Below are 12,637 nucleotides of genomic sequence, written 5' to 3'. Positions count from 1 at the left end.
GTGTTACAGGGGATTTATTAAAATGGTGTAGAAAACCAGCAGATTTTGTCTGGGTTTTCCTCTGTCTAAAAGCAGTTGCTATCTGAGAAGGGTCTAGTTTGTCCAGGTGAAGAGAATTCTGCCAATCAAAAAATAAATGTGAGCTCAGCTTTAAGATTTATATAAGAAAATGAGCTTGTGAACCTCCAATAGTTGTTCAACAACTGCTGATTTTGGATGTATGCTTGCTCTGTCTAGATGTTCTTAATGGGGAGAAGGGAATATGTTACATGCAGGCACCTCTGATGGCAGCTTATCTTCCATGACAACAATGTTGTAATTAAATATTTTCAATTTTTTTTTCTTGACAGCTGCCATCAGTTGCCACCCCCATACACATTAGATAGCAAGTTGACTTAAATCTTGGATGTGTAAGCACCTTTAGGCTGGGTTCACACTATGTATATTTGAGGCTGTATTTGGTCCTCATGTCAGGTCCTCATAGCAACCAAAACCAGGAGTGGATTGAAAACACAGAAAGGATCTGTTCACACAATGTTGAAATTGAGTGGATGGCCGCCATATAACAGTAAATAACTTCCATTATTTCAATATAACAGCCGTTGTTTTAAAATAACAGCACATATTTGCCATTAAATGACAGCCATCCACTCAATTACAACATTATGTGAACAGAGCCTTTCTGTGTTTTCAATCCACTCCCTGTTATGGTTGCTATACAGCCTCAAACATACAGCCTCAAATATACGTAGTGTGAACCCAGCCTTTGGCTGTACTCACTCATTTTGGTCACTATTTTTCCATTATAGTGTTTCTGTATCTGTTCCAATTTCTTGTTGTGGTAAAAATACCAATCAAAATGAGGATGATCAAAAACTGAGTGGAAACATAGCCTGAATGATGATGCAAAGAGGAGTGGAAGCCCCAACCACTTTTTCTATTAGACAATATCATCAGACTTGAGAAACCCAGCCTCTCCAAAGGTATCTGACAAGACCTGTTAGGAAGGTTATTTTGTTGACATGGTAATGAAGATGGCGGCGTAATGTTAAGCTTTCTACTGCATTTATACGAACATTTTCCATTCTGAAAATTACTGCCACTTCATGAACTACCCGTACTGTGGTTTAGCCATTAAAATGTGTACATATGCATTTCCTAGGTTAGTATATGCTCCAACCAAGGTGTAAGCTAAATTAAAGAAGTCTGGTGAAGATTTTAAAGTATAGTATTGCCCCCCCCCCCATACAAATTACCAATATACACTTATTACGGAAAATGCTTATAAAGTGCTTTTTCCCTGCACTTGCTACTGCATCAAGGCTTCACTTCCTGGATAAAATCGAGAGCTGTGCGGGCTGCTGGAGAGGATGATGGCAGGGGGACACTGAGGGACACAGGGCACTGGAAGGACACTGAGCATCCCTCTGCCATCATCCTCTCCAGCAGCCACAGCCCACACAGCTCTGGGAGTCGGGTCGTGACATCACCATTTTATCCAGGAAGTGAAGCCTTGATGCAGTAGTAAGTGCAGGGAAAAAAAAGCACTATGTGCATTTCCCGTAATAAGTGTATATTGGTGATTTTGTATAACTTTTTTGGGGGGGCAATACAATAAAATTAAAATTTTGCCGGGCTTCTCCTTTAAAATTGCCATTGTACACTCCATTATTTAATGCACTTATGGAATGTATGAACAGCAAAAAGCATTTTTATTAAAGCATTGTACTTACTATAGTGTAAAAAAGCTTTTGTCGTAGGTTCTTTTTCTATTTCAGTTTTGTAGGCGGCTTGTTCACACATAAAATGCAGGCTGTTTTGTCTCATTAGAGGTGCTCCCTGACCGCTTAGTCTTCAGTCTCTTTCCTCTCCTGATCAAGCTTTTTTTTGACCAGCTGTCAGACAGAGAGCAACGTGCATGTAAAAACATGTAGCATGCAGAAGAAAAATGGAAGTAATATTTTAATAAAGACCTTAAATTACACCATAGGTTTTTAACTCCTTGTATAGAGTATCTTGCACAGTGCACACTTATCATGTACATAAAGTCCTATGTGTATGCAGTATAACTTCATTCCACACTGACGTATGACACTATTACACAACGATTATCCGCCAAATCGGTTAGTATCGCCCCGTGTAATATGGCAGTTAGTCAAATCAGCAAAAGCTAAATAATCAGTGTTCGTTGGCCAAACTTCTCCCAATGCAATAGGGGACTTGCGGCTACTAAACAATGGCAGAAAAGGGCCACATGAACAGTCCAGATGTGGCCATCCCGACATGATGGTAGTTGACATTGAAAATAAGCCGCAATCTACTAACATTGCATATATGTCTATCTATCAGGCCGCTTAAGCCATGAATAAACATGGTACAATTATTGACCAAACCAAGCTTGTTTGGTGCCCAAATTTTCAGGATGCTACTATAAAAATGTTCTTTTCAATGGTGAGAAGTTGGCTAAATGTAGCTGGAACCCTTTGGCTGCGGCTTATCTCCTAGGGAAGCATTGAGTTGGTTGAAAGCCAACATATGCAATCCTTTGCAAATAATGATATACATTGAAAACTTGAAGAGTTCTGTTTGCAGCCATTATGTATATGTAAAGTAACTAGTCTCATGGAATGGCATAATATCTCTGCTGTTAATTTGCTTAACTCTGCAGCAATGTGCTATTATATACCTGAGTTTTATACCACTAATCTAATGTTTAATATGACAAAAATTCATAGGTGAATGGTTTGCTTTGTGCCTTAGGTAATTCATGCAGTGGATGCAGTGGTTTGACTTTTTTTTTTTTTTACTTTTTATACTAATTCAACTAAATGTTTTGATTCTCTTTTAATATTTGAATACATTAAATAAAGCTACCTGGAGGGCAAATAAAAGTGTTTGCTTTGCAGTTTGACGTCCCCATGTTGTTTTGAGTGCACAGTCTAAGACCCTGTTAACACTATTCTGAAGGTTCCCTTTCTTAACACAAGTCACAGTATATCTCTAACCACTTAATGACTACAATAAGTCTTTGTCGGTGGGGCGAATGTAATCTGGCACTGGTCTCCTGTGCATAATATCATGAGAGCTCACTGAAGTCGGCAGGTATGACCAAGTTTAGTCTTTAGTCTAAATGTATGGGCACCTTAAAGCAGCAGGGCACATACTCCTGCAGTTTAACCTGTGGCTAAAGGAAGAACACTTGTTATAAAAAGTAATATCTTTGCTGTTTTTAGTCAAGCATGTCTATTGTTTTAGGAGGATATTTCCATCATACATGAATACATTTGACCATTTATACATTATAAAATCACAGTTGTCACTTCTACAGGACCTTCAGCTGCATCTTGTTTTTTAAATGGGTGGAATAACTGGGAGATCCCAGTACAGGTAAAGGAAACCTCTTTTTGTGTGATCACTGGAAAAAGAAGGCTAGGCTGATAGTACTGGTCTTTGGTCAGTAGGTATATATAAGGGAAATCACACCCTGGCATACCTTGTGATATCTGAAACTAAAATTACATTTCACGCCCTGTAGGGAGTAAGTTATTGTGCTCTTTAATCACATTTGCTGGCAAAGGCTGCAGTAACGTTTAGTAGGATTACAGACTGAAAATCTGCTATGTGTTGGGAAGGAGAGCCTTCACAATACCGATAAGCTTCTGAAATGCTTATAACAATGCATGCTTATACCAATTGCTCATTAACGTTCCCATTCATACAACCTTAGTGATCACCAAATACCAGTGGTATATACCACACGAGACTGCTGATTGGTCACAGCTATAGAAACCTTCTTGGCTGTAGTCCATGTACTACAGAAATCTAATGGGTTAACATTTAAAAAAAAAAAAAATCTACAACCAGAACAAAAATGAAATGCTGTGTGGTCTAAAATCTCCATATTGTCACTGATCATAATAATTGATGATATAGACACATACCACCAGTGGGTGATTGTACATAAATCAAAGGAAGAATTCCAAAAAGTCCCCTACAGAAAAAGTTTATTCTAAGCCTTGGGGTGTTTGTGGTAATTTCTGAATGGTTACTCCTTGCTAGTAAAATATAGTATGCTGCCACTATTCCTGTATTTGAAAGGTCCAACTAGTTTTTGCCTAAAATGGTATCTAATCTCTTTAAAGGCAAGAAAAGAAAAGTTTTGGTTCTACACAAATTGCGATTCTTAGAAAATGTAAAATTTCTGCTCAGCTATAATGTTCTCCATGTTTATACTTTTTATGCTGTATTATTGCATAGACCACTGCCTTATATTACTGGGGATTTACCACTCCTGAATTTTTCCCCCCACATTCTTTAAATGTTTGCTTTTTTTTTTTTTGCATTTGTATTATGTAATCTTTGTATTTCTATACACATTTGATATATGGCTCTTTTGTACTGATCTTTTTCATGGAATAAATGTTTTTAAATATATTTGGCATCGTTTTTTTTTTCTGTTTTAATTCATGTCTCTAAAATGGTGTTATTGAATGTCATGATTGGTTTGAAGAAAAGGTTTCCTGCAACATACACCTTTTAGGAGCTGTTCTATGGTCATGTGATGGACTTATTCATAAGTCCCGTAAAGTTGTCTGCAATTGCGGATCCGTAATCATGGTTCAACTTGGAGCACATTGATTTGTATTGGGCTATTAACACAGTCTGTGTTAATTGTGATTTGTAATACGTAAAAAAAAAAAGAAGAGGAAATGCCCTAGTGCGCATTGTGATTTCTGTATGAATTACCAATAGGGCCGCTGTGAGCATGGGACCAGCCTCTGGACCCCCGCCGGGCTGTGGGTTCTCTAGCACTAACGTGTCAAGACCCGGCTGATGGACTGGCCACTCAGCCAGTCAGCAATTGGGGCAGCATACCGTTCCAGTCACTGATTGACTGGCCAGTTCAACAACCGGGACCGGCCTTTTCTCCTTTGTCGTGACGTCATCACAACTTGGAAGAAAATGCCTTCCAGTGGGGGTCACAGGGCTGCTCCTGCCACTCACCGTGGGCACAGAGAGGTAAGTCTGTAATGGTCCTTTTACACGGAACGATTTATCATTCATTTTGATCTTTCAACATGTTCTCAAATTATCGTTGGTCGTTCGCAAAAAATTCGCAGATGGTTCAGTGTAAAGTCTTTCAACGATTTCGCCTGTGTGTGAGAGGCTTAAACGATCGCATAACGATTTTTCCGCACGATGTATCATTCCGTCTAAACGCTGATCGTTATAAAAAAAAAACCCATTGTTCATTCAAAATCGTTAATCGGGCGAATTATCACTCCGAGAAAAAGGACCATAATTGTAATCAATTTCCCCCCGGCCAGCTGCTGCATTTTATAAATTGATGGATTTCTCCTTTTAAGTACTTCAATGAAGTGATGCAGTAATGCAATGAAATAATGCAGCACTGTAAATGCACGTGTATTTTAATGTTCATGTTTAAAAAAATATATATATATTATATATGCTGAAAGTTCTATTTGGTGAGCTGACGTTATTCTATGTTCTATTGCAATGTAAATGCCTGTGTTAGAACAGCCTCAAGGATAGCTGATTGAGGCAATGTATTCTCTTATTTGAGTATATCTGAGGATACAGTGGCAAGTTCACTACTTCTAGTTTATGGCACTAGTGAAGGACCACCGCATTTCCTACCGACAGGGCACAGGTATGAAGACAGGGAGAAGTTCATAAAGGAAAGATTGAGATTTGTGCTCTTTTCAAATCCATTCCTGGCTTTGGCTTCAGATAAATCTCTGTGTTTATTCCTGCATGGTCCCTAGAACCAGTCTGGAGTTCCCACATCTACATTTGCTATTAGGAACGTTTCCATTGATAACAATGGGTTCAATTCTAGCATCAATTTTTCAGGTTTCTTCTATAATATGTAGTTTTTCTATGGGTAAAAATAAGGGGAGGAATAACCTATATTAAATACTGATTAAGACTTTAAACTGAGGCAGTGTGCCAGGATAGAAGCGTTCTCTGCCAGGCCTCCATACACTAACCCAAACAGGTGCCAGTGGCAGGCTGGGGATGACAGGGCATGTAATGGGCACCATGACGCCAAGCAGACAACCTCTTTGGTAGTAGATGTGTGCAGGTGTGGCATATAAATAGTGGCAATTTATAAACGTTTGCCCCGTCCCTGTAATTATCCAGTTATACTAAGGACGCCCTCTACACTGAGGGCACCTATCCTCTTTTTTATCGGTGCCGTTAACAAATATGGCTGCCCGTGCTTCTTACTGTTTATTGCCATATCCCTAGGCGACCTAATCGCTCCACCAATAACAACTTGGTGACGTCTCGCTGCAGAGCGTTCGACCAATAAGAAAAGTTCTTAAAAGTTTTAGCTCTGACGTCATAAGATCTTCTGGCTCTGCCTCCCAGGTGATTGGCTAGTCTGTCAATCACTTTTTGCGCCCCGCCCACTTTAGACTGGGATCGCTTTTGGTGAGGAGAAAACTTTCTAGCTCCGCCCACTTGCAGCGTTGGGCCACGCCCGTCAGCAGGGGCCTCGCCTCTCACTGGTGGAGTGGCCAATCCTGAGTGTAACCGTTAGTGTCGGTTGGAGTTTCGGTGTGTGAGGAGCAGCGGTGGTCTCCCGGGAGCCCCGGTAGGTGGCGCTTATCTCGTTTCTTATTATTGGGTGGATCTCCGTAAATCATCGCTAAGTTTATAGAGTGGTCTCCGGTCTGTGTGTGCATGCTGTGCGCCGTGATCCCGGGGTACCTGCTGAGAGGTGCATACATGTGCTGTATAGACGGTACCGGTATCGTTCTGCTGACACGTCAGGATACATCAGGAGATTGGTTGTTTTTAAAGGGGCAGCCACTAATATCAGCCAGCAGCGCTCTGGGCATGCTGGGAGTTGTAGTTTAGCAGTAGCTAATGAGGCACAGATGAAGGGGGTAGCATCTTCCTGTATTATCATAGTGCAGCAGCCACAAATGTATTGCATGCTGCATGAATATTACATGGCACAATGAGCCCTATTACCCCCACTGCCTATAGAGACCTGCAGGAATCGCTCCAGTCCATCACATCATTGCACTGTGTTCACACTGGCTGTCTAACATGCATTTTTATCACTTACTTTGGTGAATTTCCATCTCCCGGTGTGAGTTCACCAATGGAAAAACAAGCCATGTTACAGCAACAGAACTGCACAGTGTGAATCCAGCCGTAATCTGACATCCATTAGTCAGGTCTGGTAATCTATACAGTGTACAATGCCGGACGTGGCCGTTCCTCCTTGTTATGATTATAAATGATCTTTTCCTTAGGAAGACTGTTTCCATGAACATATTGAAGCTTTTGTATCCCGGCCATTTTTGTGTTGCTGAAATAGATGGAAGAAAGTTGTCTCAGCTGTGAGACATATGTATGTCCTGTCTCGTGACGTATGACGAGAGCCCCTCGGGAGACGGGATTACACGATTGTCACTGACTAATGTTGCACTGGTCCAGGTGTTAGTTCACACAAGGCAGATTGGTCCTGTTCTTCCAGTTTTATATGAGTGTAATGCGGCCTTTCTTACTTTCATGTCATGGCCCATGTGTTTCTAATACCCAGATGGCAAGCTGTCAGTTTGGGTCATCCATAACATGTATACAGCCGTGTTACCATCATGTGAAACCAACCTTCATGCAGATAAATGGAACCCGTTCTAGGTGCAGAAAACTGCTGTGTGTGAACTCACTCTTACACCTGTAGTGGCCGATCTGAGTCTACAGCACATATAACATGACCCGGCAGCGTCACTGCCTTTATGCTGGTTACGTGCCAGTCATCCATTACCTTTAGAGGTTTTCTTTTAAGGTGTTATTGCCTAGAAAACAATCAGTACACTTCTTTATGCCAGTGGGTATTTAGAGGTTTTATCCAGACAGATTGTGAATACCACAAGTCATGCCAAATAGCTACGCACCAGGGGATTATCTGAGGATCTTGTAACCACTGTCTGCATTCAGAGCAACATCTCTGTGATTATGGCTTCTCCTCCCTCCGCCACCCCCTGCACACACTTAACCTTGTGCATGAGCTCAGCCGGAATTGTGCAACATGGACTCCACACAGGTTTACCTGTAGTGTAATAGCATGCGTCCTTGCCCAGGCTACTGTGTGCGAATCAGGAAAATCCAGGTCCGTATGATCCGCTTTGCCAGTGATGGGTTCCTGGGTTTTAAATCAAACGCTGCATGGACTTTGTATATTCTCCCAATGAGAAATGCATGGACAAACAATGGAGGATTGCTGTGGGCCCCTTTATTTCCACCATCAACAATCAGACCCTCACTATGATAAAGAGGTGGTATAATAATAATATGAATAACCTCACCACTCCAGCAATCATCTGATATGTAGCGTTACATGATGCCCATGGAAGCCAATGGTTGACCATGTAATAAATAGAGGGTGGCCGTCTATTTGCTAAGATGCAAGCAGCTCTTTGCATGAGCTTTTCTCACTGGTTCATGGTTTGGGGGTCTGGGTCAGGATTCCCCATGATGTGGAGGGGGACACAGCAATTGTTTTAGTCTTTGATCAGGATAGTGGTTCTGAGAAAGTGGCCAGAATAGATGTTCCAGTATGGGGATCAGGGAATCTAGTGTCATGTTCCATCAGTCTGGGTCTGGGGTATAAATACCTTACACTGCCCCATATTTAGGTGGAATGCCCTTTGGAGGGAAGGAGGAATTCCTGGCTAGATATAATTATTATGTCTGCGAGCTCTGGGCCTCAAGTAAGTGATAGGCCTTGGATTCCTGAGAAATGTAAACTTCTATCCTCCTGTGAACTGCATATCCTCCATGTACCAGGCGGCTAGCAGTATTTGTCATCTCCTATATATGAGATGTTCAGCTTTGTCCTAGCAGTCGGCTGTTCACACTTTGCTTCTTGCTTCCAGTTTACATGATAAATCACAGCAATTGGCTGTAATTGAACTGGACCTAGGGGCAATGGCAGAAGGCAGCCTGGTCTGATAAATCTGATAAATCATCTGGATAGCCAGGTGCATATCCATGACTTACGTGGGGAAGAGATGGCACTAGGGTGCGCTATAGGAGGAGATAGAATAAGGCAGAGGCATTGTGATTCTGTCATGCCAACGTTGAAGACAACATACTCTCGCACCAGAGTATTATTATTTTTTATTTCTGTGTGAATACAGTCCATATCGCCATTCAAATTCTACAATAGAGAGTATGTAAGAGCAGACTCATTTTGGGCTCTTGCTTACAGAATCTATTTGTGATACTCTGGGCAATATTCTGCTGAGAACCATTGGGCCCTGGCATTTGTATAAAATGTTACATGGACAGGTAGCATCTACCTAGACATTGTTGCAGATCAAATACTCCTCTTCATGTCAACAGTATTCCCCTAAGGCAGTAGTCTGACACCTAAGCCACTTGTATAGCGCTCTGCAATCAAGGGCACTGACAAAATAAATAATAATACCTTGGTCCCCTGCAGTTCCTTGTGGGATGGGGTCTGTTTCAGGTTTTTTCGCCTTCGTCCTAGATAGACACCTCACAGTAGTGGGGGCCCACTTTGTCCAGTCACTCGTCTTAGTGGTATCCTGTCTAGTTATTGATAGGCGGAGCCGGTCGTCATTGCTGAGATGAGTACACCTTAGAGGAGCAAAAAAATGTGACGAGCAGGGGGGTCAGATGACATCACACTGGGAACTACAGGGGACCAAAGTAGGTTATTATATATTTTTAATTTTTACAGTACATTTACACTACCAAATCCACACAGAGATCTCAAACGGATTCTGCCGGGCGGCCTCTGTTTGTAATTCTGCCCATCCCATAGACTCAGTGACATGTCAGTTGTTTGGGTGGACAGGGGAATCTGCCGTCAAATATTGAAGTCTCTGCGTGGATTCTGTGAATGTACCCTTTTAGTGTCTTCAAACAAAATATTGGGGGCGGGGGGGGGGACTTATGCCCAGATAAACCTATTTAAAGGGAGTTTCTGTGATTTAGTGATTGATAGCCTGTCTTCAGGATAGGTTATCAATATCTGATCTTTGGGTTTAAAACATCTGGCTGCTTTGTTGATTAGCTGACCAGCAGAGTTGTGGTGAATGTGCACAAAGAGTGGAACCAGAACCCCAGGCCCCCCATATTGTGTGGTAGGGCTGATAAGAGAAGAAAGAAGATAGTTGTACAAACACACAGTGCTCCATAGTGTAGACCCCTCATGCATAAATAGCAAACGGCAGCAAAGGTAACACTCACCTGTATGAGAGGCACAACACTGTGTGATGGCTGACCGCAGCTCCTCCTATCCCATCCACATGGGACCATGATCTGCATCATCATCTCATTATTGTGACCAGTGCCAGCATTTTACTAAGATATGTTACAAAATTTCTTACATTTGCCTGTACTACGGTATAGAGTTTTGCAAAGTTTGCTGAAACGACAGTGCCCATTGAAGCTGCATCTCATATTTCAATGCTCTCTAATACTCTGTAGTGTGAGTTAGATCACTGACAGAAATACTGTGCTGTAAGTCCACAGTGTTGCATACAACTCAATGTATTCAGTTAGACTGTAGCTTTAGCTGAATAGGGGAACTTCGGATATTGATTTTTTTCTTCTTTTAAAAGTTATATAGATGTGTCTATACAATGTATTACCATATCTGTGCGGCTCTGACACACTGGTAGCTGATTGACATCCAGGAAGTGAAGAAAAAAGAGATTACATTTGTCACATTGAGGGTACAAACACACACACCGTATACGCAGCAGATACGCAGCAGATTTGATGCTGTGTTCAGTTATATAGATCTAATCTGCTGCGTATCACAGCAGTAAATACGCAGCGTATACGTTGTGTGTGTGTTTGTACCCTGAGTTTGTTTGCTGAGCACAGGCTGATGATGCAGACAGGGGGCAGGGTGTGATCTCACAGGAGGCTTGGCTGGATCCCCCAATCCCCTGAGTGATTCACCATCTCTGACTAGCCCATTTAGCCCACACCTGAGCAGGCAAGGAGTGATAGAAGCAGCTGCTGCAACTTCATGGATTGTGCAAAAGTCTGCAGTGAAATTAGGGCTGTGTTCACACATGTTGGGGTTTCATTGCAGTACTGCAGCGTATTCACAAAAATGATGCAGCAACACAATTTAATGAAGCTAAATGGCACAGAGAATCAGAACCGGCACTGCAATCCCACCTGGACAAAAAACAAGGCATAAACAGTATATCTCATGTAAGATAATATCTTTGCTTTTTTCCAATATCTGTGTTACAGGTAGTAACAGAGTGCTGTGTTTGTGGGACTACAATGAAATTATAAAGTACTGCAATTAATTCAGTAACACAATGAAACTGCAATGTGTGAACACAGCCTAGATGTTCTGCAACAGCTTTGGGCGGGGAATGGGCAGGGTGGGGAACTGTGATGAACAGCTGAGGGAAAGCAATGCATTCTGGAACCTGTAGTACTGTGTACAGCTGCTAAACCAGGAAGTACAGAAACACAAAACAGAACGAAGAACTCCAAAACAAATGGATTTTTGGTAGTTTCAAAACTGGGTTAGACAGGTACGCAAAGCAATATTCTTCTGCAGCAGGTTTATTTTTTTACCTCTTTCTGAAGTTCCCCTTTAGGTATAAACGCAGCAGATACGCAGCAGATTTGATACTGTGTTCAGTTATTTAGATCTAATCTGCTGCGTATTGCAGCCGTAAATACGCAGCGTATATGCTGTGTGTGTTTGTACCCTTAAAATTAGTCAGTAGCGCTACAGAAAGTCATGTAGCTCTGGCCTAAAGCCTGCTCATGTATAATCCTCCCATCAGGCTACATTGCTGTTATCAGATCTTACGTTTTCTCTGGCGCGAACTATAAGATGAGTCACTGGAACATGTACTTATTAACTCCAGTACGGTTGTGCTGCCCCTACATGTTATTCAATGCGGTGGAAAAGGTAAAGCCCAACTGTATTGCCTGGAGACTGTCTGAGCAGCACTCTCCTACTGTGTACATGCATGTCCTGGATTGTTGTATTCAGTCTTACATAAGTAATGCTTTCTCGTGGGAAACCAACTTCCTTATGATAAGTCATCCTTTGGGTCTACTTCACAAAGGTATGATTCCAGCCATGCCATACAAACAACATATAGGTACAGTATTCTTTTCTATAGGAAGTCAACCATTTGTGTGTAATATCTTTATTCTTTTCATATTTGTTCTTTCGGATCTCTCCTTTTTTAAATGTGTTTGTTGCTTGGGGAGAGAGAACTTCCTCCATCTGCTTTATCGCCTATGTACTACCTAAAGGCTAACTCAATGATTTTTAAATATCCTTTTTTTCTTTGTTTGGACCTATTTACTTCAACATTTTTTTTTATTAGAGGTAAAATTAAAATGTGAATTGTGAATATTCCTATCTTTATTGGCAAGTCTTATGTACGTATAAGGGTACAAACACACACGGCATATACGCTGCGTATTTACTGCTGCGATACGCAACAGATACGCAGCAGATATGCAGCAGATTAGATCTAAATAACTGAACACAGCATCAAATCTGCACCATCAAATCTGCTGCGTATACGCTGTGTGTGTTTGTACCCTTAGGCTGCAATCACATGTTCCGTGT

General features: G+C 41.6%; 1 protein-coding gene across 1 annotated transcript in view; it reads left to right on the top strand.

The window, feature by feature from the left end:
* Positions 1-12,017: 12,017 nt before the first annotated feature.
* Positions 12,018-12,637, top strand: part of FARP2 (FERM, ARH/RhoGEF and pleckstrin domain protein 2) — a 68,769-nt gene continuing 68,149 nt past the window's right edge. Inside the window, exon 1 of the mRNA XM_069974227.1 lies at positions 12,018-12,158. Coding sequence (XP_069830328.1) covers positions 12,020-12,158 — 139 coding nt within the window. The 5' untranslated portion in view covers positions 12,018-12,019. The remainder of the gene's footprint in view (positions 12,159-12,637) is intronic.

Source organism: Dendropsophus ebraccatus, chromosome 6 (genome assembly GCF_027789765.1).
Source record: "Dendropsophus ebraccatus isolate aDenEbr1 chromosome 6, aDenEbr1.pat, whole genome shotgun sequence".
NCBI classification, from domain to species: domain Eukaryota; kingdom Metazoa; phylum Chordata; class Amphibia; order Anura; family Hylidae; genus Dendropsophus; species Dendropsophus ebraccatus.
This window is presented reverse-complemented; position numbering and strand designations above follow the sequence as displayed.